Raw genomic sequence first — 26,798 nt, 5'->3', positions numbered from 1 at the left:
AGACAAACCTTTGCATCTAATAGAAAGTCAAAAATGAACCCAACGGACTCATTCAAAGCAGTCATCGCTTTAACCATGCTAGATTCACTGATGCAATTTCCTGCACATATAAAATAAGTCATAACTACTCTGCAATTGTTTTATTAAAATTGATAATTATGCATTGTATCAGTAACAAACATGCCTACAAATATCACAAAGCATGCTGAGCAGAATTCCAGATGTCCATGGTGACAACTAAAAGAAAAGCATCCTCTATCAGTGAGATGGTGTCAATAACAAGATTAATGTTGAAAATCAGCACTATGAGAATCAGAAGAACTGGTTTTACCTTCTGGCATTGGGTTCTTTAAACCACAGTTCAACTGTATTATCCTTAAAACCTTGGGGTCTTAATTAGATTCCCTTACGCTCCATCTCATCCCACTCTCACTCTAGAAGTGCACTCCACACTGGAGTGATGCAGCAACACTGTTAGAAGAGTGCAACCAAAACACAGCCAATCAAGAGCTGTTACCCCTCAAATTGTATGAGGGTTTCACTTGTGATTTTTATCACAAATGACAGGGTTTTGCAGGATGACACCTAAGGAGATTTTGATGGACTGGGGGTTCACCTCCATGGAGTTATTTCCCATTATGACAACCTTGTTATACCCGTTTGTTTGGAGATGATATTATCATTTGGTGTTTCGTGTTGAAGGAGACTTACTTCTCCCTGTTGGATTAGCATACCTGATGGCTCATCTATTGGTGTTCCTTTCATATTTCATGACTTTGCTTGCTCTCATATGATTCATTTCAGAATCATGATGTTGCTTCTGGTATGTTTGCTCACCATCTCTAGAGAACACTTCATTTTGCATATTGTTCTATGATGATCTAGCCCTTTCATTGATATTAGATGATGAGATATGACCTTGCTGGAGGCACCCTAGTGATTTGGGGATTATTTCATATACGGATTACATCTTGGCATAGTTGGCATCACACTCTCGGAAAAGTGGTTTGCATATATCACTCTTTTCACATGGTTCCAGTCTTTTGAGGGGTTTTATTCAGTAGAGTTTACTTTGGTTTGAGCACCCTAGCTTGATTAGGGAATTTTGACATATGGAATATTTTAAGATGACATGGACTATCACTCCTAGAGGAGTGTTCCTATTGTGCAAGCATGTTAGGTGATCCTAGCCCTCTAAATAGCTAGTTTCACATACTTTGACTTGATTGGAGGCTTACTGCAGGAACACCCTTGCTAAAGTGGGTTGTTTTCACACTTGGTTTCGTGACTTTAGCTGGAGCACTCAATTTCTTTAATGCATATGTTGAGGTACTTCACAATTTATATTATCTAATTGTTTAAGTGATGGGGCCATCCCCTTTAACCTGGAGATGGACTTTATTTGACCTTGCATGTGGATTGATGCCATAGCTTGGTTGACTCCTCAACCTTCGAACGTAACTGTTTGTACACCTTTTGAGGAGTGGTTACACTTTGGATACCATGGCATAGACTCATAGAGGTTGTTGAGGAGACGTTCCCCACTGGAGGACATATTTGGCATCACTTATTCCATTACTTAGTGAAGCATCCCACATATAGAGACTGTCTTGTACAGCTTTTTATGTTATCTGATGGGACTCTTCCCATGATGATTCCACATGTGCCATTGGAGGAGGTTTTTACTTGGTTCATTAAGGAAGGAGACGTCTAGCTTAAGAACTCATTGCGCACCAATTCACACACGTTCATGCTTGATGGATGGCATGTCCACCTTGGAGAAACCACGTGTATTATTTAGAGGATATTTAGGAAGATTCAAACCCTAGATGATGACATGTCTCACCTAGGGAGGCCAGATGTGCCCATTTGAGTAGGCATTACTCAGTTCTTGCACACTCCATACTATGAGATGGCACATTGAAGCTTGTTGACATTGTCAACTATTTTGGCAAGGACACATGGCATAACCATTCATTATTTTATAATTGTTTCATTTGTCACATAAGTTGGTCATAACCTCGCATTATTGAGGAGTGCTTGTGGTGATTGATTGGTTGTGTCAAAACATGACCAGTATTGCTGTCTTCAGCAAAATTGATTTGTACCTTGAAGTGTGTTGTCTAAACTTGAAAAGTTTTGTTCTACATATAACATTTCATAATAGAGACATAAATTTTCATTGGCAACTACTAGAGGTTCCTTACGTCTAAAACTTCTAGTTTCTTATGATTTCACTTGTGTTTAATCTTAATCTTACAAGGGTTCAGGTCGTAGGCTTTGGATTATCTTCCATCCTATTCACTATCTTCTTCCTATCTATTTGTCTCCATTAAAAGGCACTGGTTTATAGAATTTTATGCTCTTGGTTTCTCATTATAATGAACTTTCACATCAAACATTAAATAATATGCATCTTAACCATGTTCAAGTAGGCTATTAGATCATTTTCATTCTTTTAGAAAGATTACAGCAAGATTATCTCATTGTTATTTTCATTTTATCATTGAACCAGACAAAAATGATAATAATACTATATAAATTTTAAAAAATAGCCAAATATACATTAAAAACCAGCCTCTAATTCATAAAAACAATCATAATTATTCACTGTATTCTCTGTTTTGGTATTTATAAAAGTGTGTTCATCATTATAGTCGCATTGGGCTGCATGTCCAAATCCATATTAATTTTCCACATTGGATTCTGTGCCATTTTCAGCCTCTAAACAATCATTTACAGTTTTCTATAAATCTGTTTTGTCATTTTATGGGCACATTTTTCATAAAATAAGTGAATTAGATTTAGTTATTTCAATCATAGATAACTATCACATCATAAATAGTTTATTACTCGTTCTTTTTTCAATTTTAAGCAGAGATTTGTTTAAGTCAACGAGTTATAGGTTTGATTTGAGTGTTACTGTTTATTACATTGTAATTTGACCCCTGAAATCACCGAGAGTCTCCCTTGTGGTTAACAAGTACTAATTTGAAATGCAGCAAAAGAGTACATGGTGACAGTGTTCATGGAACTGGACAGTTTCAAGTGATAACAGTCCCAATACCAACACAGTTCCACAACTGGGCAAAGGGGCTATCTGCCGAAGATCTCAAAAGAAGCCGCTAAGCTGTGTTGCATATAGGATGTCCATAATGACAAATATTACAGTGCATAAAAATAAAATCCATGCAAACAAGCTGAAAATTCTCTGTAGAGTCCTCAAAATAGTAAAGCAAGACAGATCCAGTGGACCTATGACTGAAATTGTGTTAGTAGCATTGCCTAGAAGATTTTTGTTAGAAACAGTTAATCCTACAAATCCATAAATCCTTGGAAGATAAACAATGCAAGACTTGGAGATAAGACTCATCATATGACATGCTCTGCTTATCTGTAATGACCCATCATTAATATAGAGAGCACGAGAATATTAGCATGCATACGATGCATGCATATGATAGCTACATATGCATGTATCGCATGCACTGCACTAGTAGCTATATTCTAAATTGCTTAAAATATTAAATATCCTGACACTCCGTCATATAGAAAAGTCGCATTCAGCCATTAGCACATATTACTTAATGCCTCATGATTAATGAGCGATTACCAATGTTATTAAGTTTAAAAGTGTAAAGTAAAAGGGTTATAAAGAAAATAAATGTAAAGAATTATGTAAATTCTTAAAATCAGGTTATATAATTATCTATTTTGAGCAATTTTTAAATAAAGTATGTGAATGAATTATTAAAGAGATAAATTAAATCAAATAAAGCCCCTATGTATGAACTTAGGACTTTTAATTTAAACTTATAAAAATCTTAATAAAAGTGAAATGGCACATATCAAATATCCTTAAGAAGATACGACTCTGCATGTTGAGAGGTGTCGTTGAGAAGGGAAGCGGTGGGCTCATAGGTGGAGAGAGCAACCACCGCTATTAAATGGTACATAAGGAGAGGCCGAAAGGGAAGAGGGGGGGTCCGTGTTCTTGGCCTGAGAGGCTATTTGCTGTGAGTGGGGAAAACCGATTCGGGTGCTGTTCGGGTGCTGTTGGAGGAGGAAGGAGAAATTTATACATACTGTTATGAATCGGAACTATTGAGCCTTGCTTGTTTTGGAAGTTTCTGGGCACGGGGGAATGGTATGCATCGGTTGAGAAGCATACTGGATCGAGTATCTAGGTATATTCGGTTTGGCTGGGTGGTTTTGGTCATTCGGTAATGAGAGCGCTGGAGCAGTTCTGAAGCACCCTCACTGCAACAGCCGTAGCAGGCCAGGTAAGTACTTCATCAAATCAATAATACCATTTCAAACAGTTCAGCAATCTTTACAGTTTCACAGTTCAACAATATTTACAGTTTCACAGTTCAGCAATCTTTACAGTTTCACAGTTCAGCAATCTTTACAGTTTCACAGTTCAGTAATGGCTCTTTATTTAGTAAGGCCACTACATATGGTATCAGAGCGTTCGTTCAAACCCTGCGACCTCAGTGGCCCTACGCAATTTTGTGGTTGCTTCGATTCACTGCACAACATGTCTCAGTATCCCAGCCACCTCATATTTGTTCCACCAGAAATGCTAAGATATGGCAGGTGACGTGAAACCAGAACACATAGTATGTTGAGCAAGGGAGCTATGGTGGCTGCGACGGCAACATCGATTTTTTTTTTGCTTTCGGTGCTATAATCGACCATCGCTACATGATATCACGCTCTTTCCCTCATTCAATCGTCTTAAGACCTCGCATATCGCGTCCTCGAAAGCCGGAGCTCTCCGGGTCTCTTCCTCCAGGCCAATATCTGCAATGGCAAATGCCACTCGCAATAGTTCAGGCAAAGCAGCGGCTCCTCTCCTTAGCGACGCGGAAGAATTGATAAACTCAGTGGAGACTTTCATATTCGACTGTGACGGCGTGATATGGAAGGGCGACAGTTTAATTGCCGGCGTGCCGGAAACTTTGGACATGCTCAAGAATGGGCAGATGGTGGTTCTATGGTTGGTGCATTAAGAGGGTCAACTCAGAAAGAACCTATTGTTGTTGGGAAGCCCTCAACATTCATGATGGATTATGTTTCCAAAAAGCTTTTGCCCAGAAACGGTTTAAGGTTTCATCGAATGTGGAAAATCCTCACGGAATTGTTTCACATTTGTGGTTCGACGAGTGTTAGCTGTAGACTTATGTCCAACACCGAATGAATCAGATGTTAAGATTTCCGTGATGAAGGCTGCGCCAAATGTGAAACCTAGATTTTCATGTGCATCATTCCTTCATTTGAGGTTAGAGTTGTTTTCCATTCGGATTTTCTTATAAATCCTCTGGCATTGGTTCAGGAAGGAACATGGCGAACTTCAAAATGTTCCCTTTTGCTGCAAATTAACAGCGCTGGGATTGCAAAGACTGCTTTGATCGAAAATTTGACGTCGATGCTCACGAATTTCTGGTTAAATGCTTCAATTCTTTTTGATGAATTGAAGGGAATAACAGGCGGGCTCATCAATTGGAACAGCTTCAGGGTTCTTCAGCAAGGCGTGAGTATTGAAGAATTTAAGGAAAGAGCCGATGGATTTAGAACGGAAACCTTTAAAGTCCCAGAAAGATTGTATTTTCCGCATCTGTCGTATAATTTGAGGCCCTGAACAGATATTTTCGTGTATCTGTTAACGATTGCTCAAGAATTGCTGTATCTGCATTAATTTTGCGGTCAGGTACACTACGAGTTGAATTGAGTGCCGAATCTCTCGGCTTTGTTCTGGTTTGTGCGTTCTCGCTAATATTGCTCGTTAAATTCTGAAAAATGGAAGAGAAATATGGAATTTTGAAGTATTTGATCACCTTGGGGGTCTTATGGTGCGCTGGAAATGGAGTTGGAGCGCAGCAAGAGAACCAGACGGTCTTTTTTAACGTGGAAGCAGGACAGCCCGGCAGACAGATACCTTCCACTCTGTTTGGACTATTTTTCGAGGAGATAAATCATGCTGGAGCTGGTGGGTTGTGGGCAGAGCTTGTAAGCAATAGAGGATTTGAAGTTGGGGGCCCTAACACACCATCAAATATAGATCCATGGTCACCCATTGGTGATGAAGGATCTGTATTGCTGGCGACAGATCGGTCATCACTCTTTGAACTCAATAAAATTGCCCTGCGGATGGAAATTCTTTGTGATAGTGAAGGGCCAAACCAGTGTCCTGTTGGGGGAGTTGGAGTTTATAATCCTGGTTACTGGGGAATGAATATTGAAGAGGGTGAATCCTATCATGTTGTTTTGTGGGTAAGGTCTACTAGGCCAGTTAATCTTTCAATTTCTTTCACATCTTCAGACGGACTCAACATTTTGGCTTCTTCGAGTATCATTGCTAGCAGTTTTGAAATTCAAGACTGGACAAAAAAGGAGTTCATTTTAAAAGCTACAGCAACAGATCATTATGCTAGGCTTTCCTTGACAAGCTCGAAGAAGGGTATAGTTTGGTTTGATCAAGTTTCTGCCATGCCTGTAGTTACATTCAAGTCTTGTGCCCACAGCGAGATAATTTGCAGGAGGCTCTAAGACTACACAATAAGATGGTGGATAAAGGTATTCTACCAGACGTATGTACTCACAGTGCATTGGTTAAGGGACTTTGTAAAGATGGCAAGTTTCAGGCTATTAGTAACTTCCCTAACGAAATTCTGGAAAGGGATTCTGTCACTGAGGATGGCTTGAAGGATGAAACAATAGAGAGATTTAGCAGGGTAAATGGCATCGAGGTTGTTTTCTGAGACTTGGCATCCATAGCGTGACCTGAATTGCAGTGTCTGGTTAAAGTGAATTATCCAGAATGCATTGCTAAGGTGATTCTGATACAACCATATCTTCGTTGGCAACCTGATCTCTCTTTTCTTCACGGGCAGTTGAAGATCCTCTGTTTGCTCCTGGGTTCATTTTATCAACTAAAGTTTGGCAAAGGTTAGTACAGTATTCAAACTTGTGTTTTTTTTTATCAGAAAATTGCTTTCCTTCCGAGCATTTTGATAAATTAAATGGAGTTAGTGATTTAGTTTGTGCAGCATGTTAATTTACATGATAGAGCTAGAAAGAATTGCACATTGTTCTCTTTTTCGTTATTTGGGTTGCATTTCACACAGAAGAGACAATATCTATTTCCTTGTTCAACATGAACTTGTAGAACAATCTCTGTATTTCTCAATTGTTATGGTTTACTTTTGGTGGTTTATTGAGAGATGTTTTGTTGGTCTTTGGACCTTAATTTAACAAACTTGTTTTCTTCATCATCATTAAGAATAGAATGCCAGTCATTGTCATAGTTGCACTTTTAACTTTAAATCTTTCAAATTTGTTCATGAATTTTACAAAGTCGAATTTGTGTTTCCTTAGTTCCTTACTGGGTTTTCATCACTATCTTTTCAACTTTGTAAATGAGTGAATTTGCTTTAGATTTGAGGAGAGGCACTTTTTATTTAAAAGTTTCCATTTGCTTGTCACAGTGTTGTAGTGGAGTCTCACTTCAAACAGATATTGAAAAGTTTGTTTTAGCTTTTGAGGATTGATAAATTTCTTGATATTTGAAGTTGTATTTATCCTGGCATATGGCTTGAAACACTAAATTTACAAAATCATTAACAAAGTTTTCCATCGTCAAAGATTATTATTCTGTATTGCATAATGAATAGTTACAGTTGTATAATGATAATTTCTGCTAAAGCAACATTACTATTTGTAGTTTAATAATCACTGACACCACACCTTTGGTGTACTATACTTGTTATATTTCTCACTACTTAGCCTTACTGACTATTTCCAACTGTTATCGACAACAATCACTGATTGATGCAATTAATTTTATCGATCTTGATTGAATCTGGTTAAATTTGACCATGTTTTGCCACATTTGTCCCTGGTGAAAAATTTGACAAAAGAGAACTGTGGTTAAAAGGCTATAATTAACCATAACTAAAACTTTTAGCCGTAAATTTCTTGCATGCTCATTTTATTTTCTATATGATTTAACCAAAATATTAAGATTATTTGCTACCATAACCAAACCTATTATAGAATTATCTTGTATTACATTGCACAATTCATTGATAAGAAATGCTCATCTAGCCTTTGATGGGCTTCTAGGCTCAACTTTTTGTGCCTTTCGTGTTTGTCTAGGAAGATTTCTCATCTTACTGTCACTATTATTATTGTTTGCATTCCTATAGTCAAACTGTTACCGGTAAGTTACCAGGATACATCATACAGATATGGAGCCTGATATAGTTTCATATTCAGATACAACAACCTTCTTAAAAAATTTTAGATACAATACATTTGAATGAGAGATAAATAATGTTAAAACACATAACAGAGATATATGGAAAACAAATACCATGAAGCAAATCCAAGATTTGTAGATACTGCTACAAGGCTAGAACTTTAACATAAGGAAATGCTATTAAAGATCTTTTCTACCGTTCGGAGATTTAATGTGCTTACTCGTAGTTGTGTGTGAAAAGATAATGTCCTCTTCCTATAGATTCTAGACTTGCTTCACATCAGTTTGGAAGTGTCATCGGTATATTTAAGGCAGCAAATATTCTGACTATTTGACTTCTCTGAAACATTTATTTCAGGGATACTTATCCCCTAAATGGTTTAGACTTTAGAGTACCATAGCAAGCTCTTTTATTTTATTTTATTTTTTTGTCAAAAAGCAAATTCCTCTGAAAGCATTTTAGTTTGAAGCTTACAGACATCTTTATATAAATTATATAAGATCTGGATTGCATTGGATAACTATTTAAGTGAGATGGTATGCTCCTCATGGTTTTGAACCATTATCTGTTGTTGTTTATAGTCTAATCTAGCCTTTCTCTGGTCTTCTAACCTTAATGTTTGGGTCTATCAGCTACCTTAGTGTGTATCTCTAAATTGATAAGGTGACTATTACTCTGTCCCTTCCGGTTCCTTGGGATAATTGTAGTTTTGATTTCTACCAGAATTCTGCAGTTACCTCTGTGAATTGCTTATACCTGGAACCCTTTTTCTTTTAAATATATGGTTATGCCACTTAGCTTTTATCTAAAAATCTGTTGAAAATTAGATTCATCTTCTATCAAGCGGAAATGTCCTTGAAAATTAGACATGTTCTTTACCTATTTTATTTTGGATCATGTTGAAAACATTTAAGGTGAATGTAACTTCATTATTTTTAGCTTAAAAAAAAAAAAGAAAAAAAGGGGAATATTATAATTTGATTTGAGTTTGTCAACATTTTCATTTCCCTGATATTTTTACGAGTTTCCTAAGTCCTTACAGTCCCTGGGTGATGTAAGCACCTACATGATATTTGCAACATTGTATGATATACTTAAAATTATTCAAAAAGACATAGATTTAAAGCAGATGCTACTTGAAGCTGTGAATTCCTTGAGGATATGGACTTCCTGATGATGATAATATGGACGAGATTAACTCCTTGAAGAGTTGAACAAAAGGAGTTGACATATTCTCTAGAGATAAGTACTTTCTTGAATATTTTGATGTTATTCTCTTGTATTTGTATACTTTGCTTGGATGGATTCGTTTTTATTATTATTTATGCTCCTATAACAAACAATGGGTAATGATGTTTATATTCTTACAATCTTCTAGATATTCATTTTAATGTTTAGTCATCCTCCTTTATAATTACTAGGGGACTCACTCCTCTGTACCTGTCAACAGCGTAGATATTTCTCTTTGACTTCTCGACATAGGAGATATATTTGAGTTTGTATAAATTATTCTATGAGACCTTTCTTCAAGTTGTATGAAAACTTCTGTAGGTGTTTTCTTAATAGTTTTTACTTCAGAAAATATATACAGTGGACAAATAACATTCAAAAGAGACCTCTAAAGAGTCACATATAATATCTTCCTTACTCAAAAATTACCCCAAGTGACTGTGTACCTGTTAATTGGTTTCTGAACTAATCAAATTCTTTTTGCATTTTAGCCTTTATTTCTTGCTCCTTATTTATGATCGCATTTTTATCTACTAATTCATCCTTGAAATCCCTTATCTTATTATCCTTTATAGAAAGCATCTTTTTGATATTTTCAATTTCTTGATATTAATGCTCAGACGTGACAAAGTCTCTGCTAACTTCTCTGATGGATCCCCCTCTGTAGTCGTTGCTTCAGTAGTGATTGCTGCACATATATGCTCACTCTTCTCTTTTACTTAACTTTTGATCCTGTTTTCATATCTGTTTATTTTGGTCGATAATCAGGGATAGCAATTGTTGTTTCTCTTTCTGTACTGTCTCTGGTGTTTGAACATGTTCTAAAGCTGATATTTTGAGTTTTCTCCTGAGCACTTGAATATCTGTAACTCTTGATCTAATCAAGGCTTGTATTGAAGAGGAATCATTTGGATTTGCACCCAATTTGATTACAATCTGCTCCAAATTATCTATTCTCATATGTTTTGTTTTCGTGGAAATTTTCTTCTTGTTTCAGCTGGTTGGTCCTTTGGTTAACATATTTTCTAAATTTTAAAGCATTAGTAGCTGTATTAGCTAAGCTTTTACGTAACATTCAGACCTAATTTAGCAAATAGATAAGTGATGAACACAACCTGAGCAAAGGTTCCATGAGCATAAATTCAACCCATAGGGCCAAGGTATTGAAAGAGTACTACTATTTAAACATAGAGCAATGTTCGGTGTATTATTGTTAAAGGTAATGTTCAGTTCAAAATATGTTCCCCAAACGTGTTGCACACCATACTTGAGCTAGGTATTTCAATCAATTTATATATAAAAGAACACAACAAGTAACAGCGTTCTTAAAAAGAAGGAATTGAGATTTGTCTTTGCTAATGACTATCCATATGATGCATTTTGTTACCAAGTAAGACAATAACCCAGTTAGTTGTTACTGGAGCAAACACATTCAGATCAATGAAAGTTTGGAACATAACGATATGTGCTCGTAAGATCAAATATCAAGTGTCTGTTAGCAATTTAAAGTCATGAGTTTTATGCACAAACAATACACGAAAGAATGGTTATATTGTGAATATGAAAGCTAATGACATGAATAGATTATGGCAAGGTATGTTATACTTTAGATAACATGTATGAAATATACATAAGCTATGTGTTTTGAAAATATTAATGCACATGTTATAAATGCATGGACAAGTGGTTATGATTGTAGATAAAATCTCATTTCCGAAATGACCACGTGATGACAGAAACTTCAGAACAATTAAGGCTCAAAGAGATTCCATGATAGGGTATTAACCCGGATTCTACTGTGAGGGGTGGAGGTGTTGCCCACCGTTTATCCTCCGAACCCTGGAGTCATGGGAGAACTGTGCGAGTCACGCTCCCCTAGACGTGTGATGATGACTGGCAGATGCCTACTAGGGATCAGGTCGGTATAGCCAACGCTGTCACCCTTGGAGTTTATGAATGGTAAGGTCAGTATAACTGACACCATGGCATACTCCAGTAGAGGACGGATAGGATGGGCGCGGAAGAGATTAGGAAGGATAGGATGATGTAGTGATAGCCTGGGGGGGGCCTGATGAAGTAAAACATGATCATTAAAGTTATAGACCTAAAAATATTCAAAACACCAATTTTATAGCGGCCTCACATTAAGTAAGAGTTTAACCTCAATACACAATCCGATCAAGAATGTACTAATCACTATTATAAGTATTGAACTCTAACTTCGGGACGAAGTTTTCTGAAGGAGGGGTGTATGTAATGACCCATCATTAATATAGAGAGCACGAGAATATTAGCATGCATACGATGCATGCATATGATAGCTACATATGCATGTATCGCATGCACTGCACTAGTAGCTATATTCTAAATTGCTTAAAATATTAAATATCCTGACACTCCGTCATATAGAAAAGTCGCATTCAGCCATTAGCACATATTACTTAATGCCTCATGATTAATGAGCGATTACCAATGTTATTAAGTTTAAAAGTGTAAAGTAAAAGGGTTATAAAGAAAATAAATGTAAAGAATTATGTAAATTCTTAAAAATCAGGTTATATAATTATCTATTTTTGAGCAATTTTTAAATAAAGTATGTGAATGAATTATTAAAGAGATAAATTAAATCAAATAAAGCCCCTATGTATGAACTTAGGACTTTTAATTTAAACATATAAAAATCTTAATAAAAGTGAAATGGCACATATCAAATATCCTTAAGAAGATACGACTCTGCATGTTGAGAGGTGTCGTTGAGAAGGGAAGCGGTGGGCTCATAGGTGGAGAGAGCAACCACCGCTATTAAATGGTACATAAGGAGAGGCCGAAAGGGAAGAGGGGGGGTCCGTGTTCTTGGCCTGAGAGGCTATTTGCTGTGAGTGGGGAAAACCGATTCGGGTGCTGTTCGGGTGCTGTTGGAGGAGGAAGGAGAAATTTATACATACTGTTATGAATCGGAACTATTGAGCCTTGCTTGTTTTGGAAGTTTCTGGGCACGGGGGAACGGTATGCATCGGTTGAGAAGCATACTAGATCGAGTATCTAGGTATATTCGGTTTGGCTGGGTGGTTTTGGTCATTCGGTAATGAGAGCGCTGGAGCAGTTCTGAAGCACCCTCACCGCAACAGCCGTAGCAGGCCAGGTAAGTACTTCATCAAATCAATAATACCATTTCAAACAGTTCAGCAATCTTTACAGTTTCACAGTTCAACAATATTTACAGTTTCACAGTTCAGCAATCTTTACAGTTTCACAGTTCAGTAATGGCTCTTTATTTAGTAAGGCCATTACATTATCGAAAGCTCCCAAATCAAATCTACCCAAGAGTAAATAGCCCCACAAATTAGCAAATTAAACTTACAAAAATGAAATATAGACAAAGATTCAAATTTTTTCAGAATTTATAAACTAAAACATTTAGATGATGATAATACAAATTCAATCACACAAATCCTTAGAAGATAAACAATGCAAGATTGGAGATAAGGCTCTTCATATGACATGCTCTGCTTATAGAAAGCTCCCAAATCAAATCTACCCAAAAGTAAATAGCTCCACAAATTAGCAAATTAAACTTACAAAGATGAAATATAGACAAAGATTCATTTTTTTCAGAATTTATAAACTAAAACAATTACATTATGATAATACAAATTTAATCATACAACTAGTACGACATCAATGATGATAAAAATGACAAGCATACAAGAAATTAGAACTGTAAACTGTAGCTTTTTCATTAAGTCAACAAAATCAAAATGTATTACATAGATATTGAATCAATACTACTATAGGTGGGAATGCTAATGGAAAATACACAATGGGGTGGATATTGGAACCATAGATGGAAGAATCTCATAAATCATGACTATCAATAGTCCTCCATGTCATCATCATCAAAATTAGCATCACTGCCACCACTTTCTCCTCCATCCTCCTCCTCTATATCCAATCTAATCTCTGCATCTGTTGGTGTGGAGGATGACCCCTCAAGAGTATCACCATCATCAAAAGTGATCGGCTCTAGCATTGCTTGATTAAGATCAAAGTTGGCCAATGTCAATTCAACATTGTTGTCCAAACTCATATCATCAAAAAACACATCCCATATCTTTGTTTTTCCCTTCAACCACTCCTCCCTCTATTTGTAAATAAGACAGAGGTTGATGTGCACATACACCATTGTCTCTGCCTTGGATTGTTGAGGCCTACTCTTTTTCAAACTATACAAATTCCCATATGTCCTCCAATTCCTCTGGCAACAAGAGAATGTAATATGAGAGGAGAGCCTCATGGCTAATTGTTATTGAAGAGGGCATGTTGCCAATTGGGTTTCCCACCAAGCATAAGGCTTCTTAGCCCCTTTGTCTCTGACTCTCTAAGCACATAATAACCTCCCCTACTCTTTTTCAAACTATACAAATTCCCATATGTCCTCCAATTCCTCTGGCAACAAGAGAATGTAATATGAGAGGAGAGCCTCATGGCTAATTGTTATTGAAGAGGGCATGTTGCCAATTGGGTTTCCCACCAAGCATAAGGCTTCTTAGCCCCTTTGTCTCTGACTCTCTAAGCACATAATAACCTCCAAATCTCCGAACACTAGTGGAAAAATCTACAAAGGCTTCCTCTACCTCATCAGGGGATTCTCTATCCTGAGTCTTGACATCTCTATCTAAATGCATCCTTCCTCCCCTGTGAAACCGCGCCATCCATGTGAGAAGAGAATCTGCATGAAAGCCCACCATTGAGCCAATCATTGCTATAGTATTTGGGATTCAATATGTGAACCAAGCAATGCAAAGGTGTGGAATTCTGATCCAAACAGCCAACAAGAATTCCATGTATGGTGGTGAAAAAAGTCTCTAATAGTGTCCCGTACTTGGGGCACTCATCGTGTAAAATAATAGTCTTCACAAGTTCAAGCATGGAATCCCCCCCCCCATAAAACTCTTTTAGGTCCTAGGATGGGCTGGCCTATGTCTTCAAATCACAACAAAGAGATGATAGCGTCCCTGGTCTTAATAGTAAAATCTACCTCTCCCACCAACCATCGTCTAGCATTGTATTCTTGAACTTTTTGTGAAAGAATCTTGATCTATCTTTCTCCAAAAGCACCAAAACTTTGAAATAACAATGGCCCTAAGAGCAGTTTTAATCTCCCTCGACCTCTTAAGCATAATGAATTAGGAGGAAAACCATGTATCTGCAATCTTCATCAACAACGATAGATGTGTGTACTCTTTATAGATTGTGAGGGCATTGGTATGGCTTCATAAAAAAATTGTGGATATGGTGTGCACCCTCAATAAGACTTATGATCCATGTCACATCGGAAGCAATAGATTTAAGTGTTAAGTTCAAAAAATGAACAATGCAAAGTGTCCAAAATATTTGTGGATATTTAACTTACATAATCATGCCAATAGCCATGCAAACAAGTGCATATTTTGTAATAATTTGCACACAAAACTAGCAGGGGTCCTAGGAGGGGATCATATGGAGCAACTACTCGGTCAAGGGGCAACAATGGAGCGATAGCCCATTGTTACCTCAACTAAGGCTCCCTGCTCTTTACGGACTTTCATTGATGGCAGGAGACCTCATATAAGGGGAATCGCTAGATGAAGAGATCAATAAGAGGATAAGGAGTGATTCCTAAGGCCTATTCACAAGAGACTCAATTATATGGCTTTCTTGCTTAAAAAGCAAGGTGATATGCTCTCTACGAAGGGCTAAGAGGATTCTCAAGGATAGGGTTTGGGAATATATCTTGCAAAGATTATTCCTAAGCCAGAAAATCCTTATGGGAATTGACCTTTGTGTGATCTTTGAGAAATTATAATTATAGAGTTGCAGGACCACAAAGGAACACATGGACCCAAAATTAGGTCAAGGTATAGAGTTGATCAACCAAGGAGGGACTTGACCTAATTAGGGAAGAGAAGAGGATCAAAGGACAAGTTTTCTTTTGAGGATTGAATGCAATGATCCAAATGAGGACACTAGCCAAGGGAAACCTAGTGCAAGAAGTGGTCCTTGGGCTAGGACTTGCTATATCTTGGGATCTCACTGTCAGAATTGCTTCAAATTTGGAGGGCCTCTAGAGAAAGCCCTAGTGCAGATATGGACGAAAAATCGAAGGTTTTTTATGGCTACAACGAGATTTATTTCATGCCCTATGGTGGCTAGGCCTAGAAAGAGAGAGAGAAGGTGGAACGAACAAAGTTCGTACTTCCCGTTAAATACTCCAAAAGACTTGAAATATGAAAATATCCATTGAGGATACAAATATTGTTATATATAAAATGTATGAAGAATGATGTTACAATTGCAGTGAGGATCCTGTATATATAGCCAAGTAAGTACCCCTTCACAAACAAGCATGTCTGTAGAGGCATGCCTCTTTGTTTAACTTAATTATTATTTAATTACATATTATTATGGTTATTATTTATTATCTATTTTTATTATTTTCATTAAATTATATTCATAACATTGTCTTCCCCTTCAAAAAGCTTTGTCCTCAAACCTTGTTGATGAAAGGACTTGATCTCTTTTTCTGCTACAAATGTCTTCTCGTCTCAGGACAGTCATCTTTCTCGATATAAGTTTATGATCCGTGGAGTGATACATAAAATTGTCGCGCGAAGGAAGGATCTGACCATCCTAAATTAATCTTTTGATTATTGGAAATTTGTGATGAATTGTTATCACTCAACTGAGTTGTGCACACTTCAGTGTTCTTCGGAACATAAGTTTGTTGTCTATGTTTTGAGTGATATGGATTCATAGGTTGATTGAGATGTCTGTCCTTGTGATTTAGATGTAGATAAAGAGTTCTTTTGGTTTCCCTTACCATGTGTGTGGCTAGATTCCGATTTACTTCAGGTTCCGATGTCGTCGATTTGGTTACAAAATCTTCACTTGGAATTTCCTTCATTTGAACTGCAACATCTGAATACATCTACACTTCAATAGGATTTGGATTTCCTTGAACTATGAGATTAGTGGAATCGGTGTTTGTTTCTTCTTTCCCAACTTGGACTACTACATCTAGCGATTTTGATGCTTCCCTTGCGACAATTTCTTCGAACCTATTCGTCAATGATTTCTTATCATCCTTAAGCTTTTTAATCTGTTTGAACAGATTTTGGTTATGATTTTTGAGACGTAAGCATTCCTCATTTTCTGAGTCAACTTTATTTTGGCATTCAAGGTTCTCGTTTTTTAAACACTTGATTGTCTAATAATTTTTTGTTAAGGTCTTTTAAGCATAAATTTTCCTCTTCTTTTTCTAATAGACTTTCGTTGAATTTCTTGTCAAACCTTTCTTTTGTGAAAATTTCTAACACAAAATTCTACTGCAGGAACTGATTTATTTCTCCTACTTATTTTCGACAATAAGTTATTTACAAAACCCTTCAGTAAACATTACAATAAATTCTACTGCAGTTAGCACATAATAGCATAGAGAAAAAATAACAATGATATACAAACACAAGAATCAATCACATCAACACAGTTATTTTTGGACAATTGTCCCTAGAAAAACCCAATGCGGGAAAACCGGTGCAGCAGATGAAGGTTTATTTACAGCAACAATCTCTTTACAAGGAACGATTCTATAGAATACTAAGACACTTCTAAGAGAAACACCTAAGACAATTTTTCTCCTCCTGGAGAAGTTCTGACACCCTAGACACCTTCTACCCTCCTTTGCGTCACTTTTGCGTCAGCCTGCGTGAGGACTGTGTCTCCAACTGCGTTGTCTCTCTGATCTTCCCTCTGCATTGTCTCTCAGATGCTTTGCGTCACCTTTTCCTCAGTCTCCGACTGATGTTAATACCCTCCTCTTCCTTCACCCTGCTACTCTCCCTCTGAAATCGAACTTCTTCTCCTTGAGAATCAATTTCCCTCGAGTTACTGAGTATCTGCCCAGTGTATCTCCAAATGACTCTCAAGTCTTCTCTTATACTTTTCCTGTTGATGAATCAACAGTTGAGATTAAGTCCCTAATCAACGGCTAAGATTAAAACAGACTTGATCCTCGTCTCTTAGAAGCTTCTCACCCATATCTTTATTAATACCCATTAATATTTTTATTTTCGTAAGTTTAGACTTAGGAACCCCATTACAAATATTAATTATTTTAATAACTCATCATCCGGGTGAAATTTCTCCAAACAATTCTGGGTCTTGGAGATCTCATGAATTCTAGCCCCTCCACAATTTCGGAGCTAGATCACATCCGATGCTACCCAAAATCAACATGTTTTTCTTATTCTAACTTGTGCTTCTTAGTTTTACACTTTTTGATTTGTGCAAGAAGTTTCTGGATATGATCTTTTAAATGAGAATTTTCTTCGTTTTTATTGGATATAGCCTCCTCAAACTCTTTTTGCTTCTCCGATATTGAGCTTTGATTCCTTTGAGGTATTAATTTCGTGGCATATTTAGAGTCATATGATGAGGACATTATCAATTTTGACTTTATTGTCATGTCCCGAAATGTGATCATTTTTCCCTTATAATAAAACATTAAAAAAAAAATTCTCTATGTTTAACATGAACACACCCAATTCTCTAAAACCAAGGTTGACCAAGAATTACGTCAATCTCCATGTCATACATTTTTACAACACAAAATTGGGCTATGTACTCATAATATAAATCATTAATTTCATATTTCTTTCCAAAAAGATTTGTTGTTTCGCCTGCATTGGCATCTGAAATTAGCAGTTGATTCGCCAAATTAATATTTATGTAATTTTTGTCGTTGCTTGTACTAATAGCAATATTAACTTTTTTCCTTTGGATAGTCCCTCTTAATATAATTAACTTGCGATGTGTGATTAAAACATCCTTGTAGGAAAATCATCCTTCCTTCAGTTCTGACTTGGACCCCATGTTGTTTGTTCATAATTTTTCATCGAATAATAGTTGACTATGTTCACCAAAATTCGTACTATTTCACTTAATCTTTAAACTTTTTATAATTTTAGGTATTTATTTATTTATTATTTTTGTTTAAAACCTTTTTTTTAGAATTAATTAAATCATATAATCAAATTAATAATATTAATTAGTTATGATTATATAAATTTATTAATTGTGATTATAAGTTTATTAATCATTATAATGTAATTGTATATATATATATTACACGGTATAATCCATCACACACGTATCAACTTCACTTTAAACACCCACCGTATCACTTAACACCACACTGTATAACAAGCCGTTTTTCAAAAAAACTTTTTTTTTGGTTTCCCAAAATGTATATATATAAATTCTGATTTTCGATTTTTTTTGGTAATTGTGTTTTATTTTTTTAATAATATACTCTTTTCTTTTAAATATATATTTTCTCTTCTTTTTTTCTTTTTCTTTTTTTCCTTAATGGCCAAGGGCCTAACAAAAATGGACAAACTCCAACTTGAGAAGTGAAATGCTTTAGTTGTGACGACAAGAAGGTTGATGAAGGCTTGATCAGACGTCGCTCTGATACCAATGGAATAAACAAAGTTCTTACTTCTTGTTAAATACTCTAGAAGACTTGGAATATGAAAATATCCATTGAGGATACAAATATTGTTATATATAAAATGTATGAAGAATGATGTTACAATTGAAGATGAGTGTCCTCTATATATAGCCAAGTAAGTACCCCTTCATGAATAGGCATGCCTCTTCGAGACATGCCTCTTTGTTTAACTTAATTATTATTTAATTACATATTATTATAGTTATTATTTATTATCTAATTTTATTCTTTTTACATAAATTATATTCATAACAGAAGGCAAGAAAAATAAGCGTTTAGGTGACCACCAGTGGATGGATTAGTGCCTTGCCTTTGGAAGAGATGGAGTCAAGATGAACATGTGATTTAGAGAGACTATACCCAATCAAGGAGACCTATAGACTACTTTGCATGGAAATTAGGGCATCGTAGTAGCTGCCAAAAGATTTTATACTTTGGTATGCAATAATTGATGACTTACCAAGGTATTTTCAACAAAGATAACCTCTAGGAACATTCACCCATCCATACATGACACATGCAATGATGCAACGCTTCAAAAGATCAAAATTTCCACAATTTCGTATAGAATAGCAGTAAATTTCAGATCTAGAGCGAAAATCCCAAAAACATTAATGTGACAAAGTAAAAAACAAGAATAAAGATGAAAAAGATCACTTGCATGTACAAATGAGTATATCCAATCATCAAATTATGCCAATAATGAAGCTCCAAGACCAAGAAGATAGAATCCAAACATCAAAATTCATCCATGAAACCAAACTCGTCCTCCAAAAGGGAATGCGAAATTCTCACAAGAGCTAATAACCCAATTCCAAGAAATGATGAGAGAAATGAACACCTCTCATCTATTTATACCATCTCTAATGAGTTCGATTTGTCTAAATGGCCTAATTAAGTCCCAAATAATAAAATAATGTGCAATAATAACATCCCTTGGTGACAAGCCCACCAAGATAGCTCAATAACATAAAAATAAGCCTCTTAAGAGAGCAGAATGGTCAATAAAATGAGTCGTTGGGCCCTTAAGGAGGCCTAATGAAGTCCAAAGTATGCCATGGTGAGAAAAAGGGCTCCAAACATAGTGGACAACAGGTTGGCCCCTTGTTTTCCACACAAATCACTGTGGTGCTCCCAAGTCGGTGTGGGGGCACAAGGACATCCTCATGGATCTCCAAGTGGATCGAAAATGCATGTAAACCATCTGTAAGGGTTAGGATGATGACATAAGCCTTGTCTCCTGCAGTGAGATGCGTCTTCATCTGGACCCTGGAACATCTGCCAAGTGTATGGTGCAAGTGTGGAGTCGGTCGAGCATGGTGAACCAGGTGCATCATCCCCATCCAAAAGGTGGAACACGGGCAATCAATGAGCAGTGTTGGATAATCCATGAAGTAATCTCTGCTATGGTGGAGGCCCATGGTTCTCAATGCTCACCCTACAAGTGCCAATGTGGCCCTCTGAAGGGTTAGGAGTCAAGACCCAATATGGGGAGACCAAGCCCCAAATGGAGACCCACATGCAATCCTACACAAGATCCAATGTGTTTTCTTGCCTTCCAATACAACAAATCATTAGAATAATCAAGTAAAAGAGCTTACAAATCATGGAATCAATGGGGCACTTCATGGTAGCATGCCCTTCCATAGTGGCCTTTGGCATGTACAAGTGTCTCCAAGCTCAATAAGGGGCTTAACAAAGGACCCTATTAGGTGGTTTCAACCTTTAAAGGGGGTGACATGTCCATGGTACATCCATCAAGTGGTAGGTGGCACATGATATATTGATGGAACGAAGAGGGGATCAGGGAAATGCTCCAAGCCACATGCCATGGTAGAAGGGTAGCTATAATAAGGGAAGCCCACACCTGGGTATATGAGTGTAGGAGAGAGAAAATCGTGGTACATGATTTACCCCGACCTTTGTTTTTCCACCCTTCTTCGTATGCCTTTTCCCTTTGATTGATTTTTCTTCATAACTTCTCGAAGCTCTAGGGGATGAGAGCATGATGTGTATGATGAAGTAGTAGGTACCCCCTTTTGAGGTGGGGCATTTCATTGCCCACCAAGGGTTGGGACAATCATGGGTTCCTCAATGATAGAGGGGGGCTCATCTAGGGCCCATAGGAACCAGGGTGATGGCCATGGATAAGGGGTAGAGCTCATGTTTGGCTTTTGCCCACATGCTAAATTTGTATGTCCTAACCATCTTTTGCATTTTGTGGTACATTTACTATTGAGTGTGGCCAATTATGTTTTTTTCTTTTCTTTTTCGCTGCATCAACCTCCAAGGCATCGTTCCAGGCCAAACCCAAGGTGTGGACAAGGGGATGGGGAGGCTAACCCTATGTGGACCCAATGGACACGGAAGGGAAAAGAGATGAATGGAGCTAAAATAAGCGGAAAGGGGGTGACATGTATGGTGTCGGGGAGCAGGACCACGCAACCAAATTCGAAGATTCCCATGTAGTGCCAACCCTAAAGCTAATGATCAGTAAAGGAGATCCCACGGGACTAGAATATAAGGTTAACCACCAAATCTAGCAGAGGAGACAAGAATACAAACATAGCCCACTCTTTCCGTCGAATCCCCCCACCAATCCATGTCTAAAAGTGTCCATGACAAGTAAGGAAAATTACTCAACTATACAATTGAAAAGCCATATCTTCGTGGTCGGGAGGCCCACCTTCACATACGATCATAACAAATGCGCAAGGGACTACATGGCTGGCTCAGGTGGTGGAGATAATGGCACATCGAGCTATCTGGTGGCTGTAAGGTGTTGTTGGCTATCGACTAAGGACCATCTAGGAAAAAGATATCCTATGCATACTACCCACAAGTGGAGGGTAACAAGTCGTAGAGCCAAAATTTGACAACAGGTTGATTGTTTGACCAGCATTTACTTATGAGAATTTTGTTTGGTTTGACTAGGATTGACTTGCTAGTACTTTGACTAGGTTTCGACTAATATTTGGATTTGTACATGGCAAAGATTTCAAGACAAATTGGATTTGTAAACCTTGCTAAAGAATATTTTTTCATAAAAGAAAAGTTGTTGACTTTTCTCCCAAGGTTGGGTTTCCCAAGGTAAAAATATTGTCTATATTGTGCATGGTTGTCTTTTGATGATCTTTACTATTTCCACTGCATTTACTGTTGATATTTTATGTGTATAATTGCTCAATGATATCAACGGAATGAGATAAATTGAGTGAAGATCATTAGATAGTAATTATCAAATCAGAAAGTTGTTTTCTACTGCTCACTTTGTAGAAAACTCATCATGGAATCAGAGCTTGATTGAAAGAGTAACCATTGAAATCATCCTAAGAGACAAGTGTTCAATAGCTTAATTGGTTTTTGGATCTCTTGTCAAAATGGAACCAAGTCTTAGAGTTAAAGACATGTTCAACAGTGCCATCAACTTCAGATCTTGGAAGACCAAGATACTCCTTGTCATGGAAGAAAATGAGCTTCATGATCTCCAGAGCCAGAAGGAGTTGAGGAGAAAGCCAGGTATAAGAAGAATGAAGCCAAGGCTAAGAGAATCTTGGTAGATTCCATAAAGGACCACTCAAATCCTCATGTTGATGCATTGAAAACTACCAAGGAAGGATATGATATTGTAGTAAGAATGTATGAGAACAACAACACTAGCAGGAAGTTGACCTTGAGAAATAGTCTTTGTAGTGTCAAGATTACCAGATCACATTTTGTTGTCTCATATCTTATGAGAGTCTCCCGGATCAGAGATGAGCTTGTAGCCATTGGAAATACCATTGATGATATAGAGCTTGTTACAATGACTCTCAATGGATTCACTTCCTCATGGGAGCCATTTATTCAAGGAATTTGTGCACGAGAAAAACTGCCTAGGTTTGATAAACTATGGATTTATTGTGTCCAAGAGGAGGTCAGATTGTTGTCCAAGAATAACTTGCAGAATCTGTAGGTTGAAGAAACTCAATCCCTTGTAGCTCACACAAGGAAACGAACAAGAAGAAGGAACTTTGGAGAGTTTGATAAGAAGAATAAAGGTAGAAGAGTTGCTCCTATTAGGATCAGAAGAAGATGGATATGTCAAAGGTCAAGTTTATCATTTGTCATAGTTTTGGACACTATGCTTTCCAATGCCTTGAGAAGAAAAGGAAAAGCAACATGCATCAGCAGCCAATGTTGATGATGATGATGACAAGCATCCACCTCAGAAGAAGTCAAAGCAATATTTCTATAGAAACTATTACCAATAGTATTGATGTTTGGTTTGTGGACAAGGCATATGATAGATTTTCGAGACTCTCTTACAAATTTGTTAGAAAGGAAGTTGACAATTCCATACAATCCTCAAATCAAGATCTATTTCCAATCATATTTTTCTCCCTTGATTATTTTGTTTGGTCAGCTTCTTGTCTTTGCATTTTGCATGGTTATGATTTTTTCTTCCATGGCCTTCTGAATGAGGTTATGTGAAAGGAAGAACAGGTCCATTGTGGATGCTGCCAAGGCAATGATTCACGCATCAGATGGTCGCATACAAGTGAGTTTAATGGCAAGAGGATTCTACTAGAAAGAGGGAGTGGACTATGAGGAGATTTTTGCTCCAGACGCTAGAGGGTCAGGTTCTTGTATGGCCTAAAGGGCTCGAGCATAGACTCAACAACAGCGATTGATGTTCGAGAGGGAGAATTGTATAGATTATTATTAAGACATCTAGTACCATGCCAGATGACCAAAAGAGCTTCTAGTTACGAGGAAGCAGACAGTCAAGTAAAATGGAAGGAGCAACCTTCCAAGAGGATCTCATGGGATTGAGGTTGTTAGACTAGATGCTTAGAAATGGGAAGTCTCTAGGGGCAGTATACCTTCTATGACGGGACCATGCCAAAGAGCAGGATATGCTTTAGTGACAAAGGGAGCAGCCAGGATTTCCATAGGAGGATATGTTTTAGTGTTAAAGGGAGCACCTAGCCAAGCTGACCAGGAAGTAGTTGTGGTGATGGATCCAGTGAAAAACGCTAGTCAGTTTATGTTTGAGCCAAAGCATGCAGCGAAGCATGTGTTGAGGTACCTGCACAGTATAGTTGGATATAGTTTGAGATATGTCTTAGGTGGGGAAGTGAGGGGAGAATTGTCATGTCCCTTCCTAAATTAATTTAGAAAAAGATTAATTATTACATTTTGGGGCCAATTTTGGAGGTGATGGGGCCCATTCGATTTTATTAGGAGGTTAGACTTAACATAAGTTATTTTGATGTGATTAAGTTGATGTGGTCAAGTTATACATGGGGGCCACCCACACTAGGAGAATACGCATTCCCTAGTTCGATTTGCATGGAGGGGAAGTCGTTGGTTAAGTGAGGGTCCCACGATGGAAGGAAAATGGAGGGAAAAGTGCTCCACGAAATCTATATAAAGAAGGCAACTCTCCTCATTTGATTCATCTTTTGGCATATTGAATTTCTCTTTGGTCATTCGAGTTGCTTACCCGAGTCACTTGCTATTTAGCAAGAGTTCTTCAAGCGAAGAGCTCACCCTTTCTTCGGGGGACTTCGAGTGCCACCCTAGAGAGGTTTATCTTCATTTTTCTGGAGTAGGATCTCATTGTGGTTTCCAGTAGTTGCATTCATCTCTAGGTGGTGCGTATTTCTGGAGGACACAGTGAAGGGAGGCCGAGTTTGTTGTGGCATCTTGCAGAGGAGCTTTGGCCAGGAGAATTTCTGAAGAGGAGGCATAGGAGTTTGGCTGCCATTTTGGAGAGTTTTGGAGTTGGAGGAAAGTGCTCCTCTTCAGTGTGACTTTCGCAATTCCTGGGCCAACACAAAGGCAGCAGCTAATGCACACGTGGGAGGTAGAGTATCAGTCTTTGAGGGTGGTCTTTGTTGGGGGAGCTAAGGGAAGCATTTGTGGAGGTGATTGCTACATTTTTGGAGCTTAGGTGGAGGATTTTACTAGTCTTCCTTGCAGGTCGTATTCTTGAGTAGTTGCGAGGGCATAGGGCATATTGGAGGCCGAATTTGGGAGGTTGGATTCAGACCGAACCCTTTCTGCGGTTTTGTGGGTCTTGGTCATGGAGCTTGGGGCTGATTTTGAGCATTTTCTGAGCAGTGGAGGTGGAGTTTCTTGCAATTCCTTTCCAGCCAGCATTGCAGTTTTCTGGTCAGCGCAGAGCATTAGAGCAGTCATTTCCGATATTTGAGATCATTATCTCATCACCTGGGTTTTGTCATGCTTGTCACTGAAGCAAGCCCAAGTGCATTCCTCCATACTATTGTACTTGCTCCATTGATTAATAAAATGGCTCAACTGGTTCTACTTTTGGAGCTTTTATGAGCATTTACTGATAGTTAAAATTTTATGTGTTGTAAACCATTTTTTCTTTGCATATCATTGTTTATTTAAGTTTGGAACATTACAGTAGTATCAGAGCTCATATTCTGGCTCAGTCGTGGGCGAACTTTCCTATGAGTGAGGACGACCGACAAAATATTACTTACAGGAGACAAAGGTATCGAAGCAAGGAGAGAGAGTTGGAGATTACTCCAAACATAGAGGATCGTGGGAAGGCAGTGGTAGCAGAAGATATGGGGGAGCCCAAGAGCAAGGAAGAAATTGCCTTCGACAGTCTCTTGAAGGCCTTGAGCGATTTGGCAAAGGGGCAGAAGGAGATGCTGGACGAGATCAAGATGCAGAACCAGGAGTGGAGCACTCACCGAGAGTTTATATTTGGAGAGACTTCAAGGGCCTCTCAACAACTCGATCACCTTTCACCTACTGCGTAGCGGCCATCCTCGAGTGAGCCAACTCGAGCCACTTTACCTTCTTTTATACCTTTGGCACAGGGTGAAACGGGTGGAGGAGAGGATCCATCGTTGATGGGAGAGCATTTCAAGGAGTGGCAGTTCATGGGAGCATATTTCAAAGAGGCTCTATCTTTCAAAGATTATTGCCAGCTCAAACAGAATGAGAAGGGGAAGGGCTATGGAAGCCATGGTACGCAAAATTATGAGTTGCACCGCACCATTGGGAAGATGTATTTTCCCACCTATGATGGCACTACCAAGTGCACAGCACGTGCTTGGGTGGAGAAGTTGGACACATACTTCCAGCTCAACAAGATGACAGAGGTAGAAGCCATCAAGATGGCCACATTGCATTTGGAGGGGGAGGCACACGATTGGTGGTTTCATGGCTTGTCCACTCTGGGGCATGCCAATGTGACCTCCTATGAGGACTTCACACGGAGAGTAGTGGAGCGTTTTGATCAGAGGGATCCAAAGGCCCACTTCAGGGAGTTGACCCAGCTTAGGCAGACAGGACATCCAAAGCATTATATTTCAGAATTCCTAAGGGTATTGGTCATGGTGCCAGATCTGTCAGACGCTAGGAGAGTATACACATTTGTGGAGGGATTGACAAAGCCACTGCATAGACTGGTGAAGTCACGCAGACCATCTACTCTTCTGGAGGCAGTGACTTGTACGAGAGATTTGCAGGGGGGCATCCCCAAGACCCAGGCACCCTTTCCTCCACGCACTCCCTACCCACAAAAGGGAAGTGACACTAGAGCACCCACAACGCAGAGAGCAGCCCAAGGGCGGGGACAGTTCGATGATGAGACCAGGAGGGACCTCAGGAGGAAGAAGATAAGCTTTACATGTCGAGAGCCATGGGCACCAGATCATCGGTGCACAACGCACAAGGCTCATTACATCGAGGTCTTCACAGATAGCGATCAGGAGGATGAGGTGGAG

At 38.1% G+C, this 26,798-nt stretch overlaps 1 protein-coding gene and 1 pseudogene across 3 annotated transcripts in view; one reads left to right on the top strand and one right to left on the bottom strand.

The window, feature by feature from the left end:
- The window catches only part of LOC149259522 (neurochondrin family protein), a 411,338-nt gene that overhangs the window by 219,830 nt on the left and 164,710 nt on the right, over nt 1–26,798 (bottom strand). For all 3 annotated transcript variants that reach the window (XR_016257650.1, XM_089418637.1, XM_089418634.1), the window contains exon 10: nt 9–100. Coding sequence is in view for 2 of the 3 variants with exons in the window: in XM_089418637.1 (XP_089274763.1) it covers nt 9–100 (92 nt within the window). In the remaining variant the exon portion in view is untranslated. The remainder of the gene's footprint in view (nt 1–8; nt 101–26,798) is intronic.
- On the top strand, nt 4,610–5,644 carry LOC149259524 (uncharacterized; annotated as a pseudogene).

The sequence above is a fragment of the Pinus tabuliformis genome, chromosome 6, assembly GCF_031772625.1.
Source record: "Pinus tabuliformis cultivar Carrire ecotype Pingquan chromosome 6, CPIR1, whole genome shotgun sequence".
NCBI classification, from domain to species: domain Eukaryota; kingdom Viridiplantae; phylum Streptophyta; class Pinopsida; order Pinales; family Pinaceae; genus Pinus; species Pinus tabuliformis.
The sequence above is the reverse complement of the archived record's forward strand: the minus strand, read 5'-3'. Positions and strand labels throughout refer to the sequence as shown.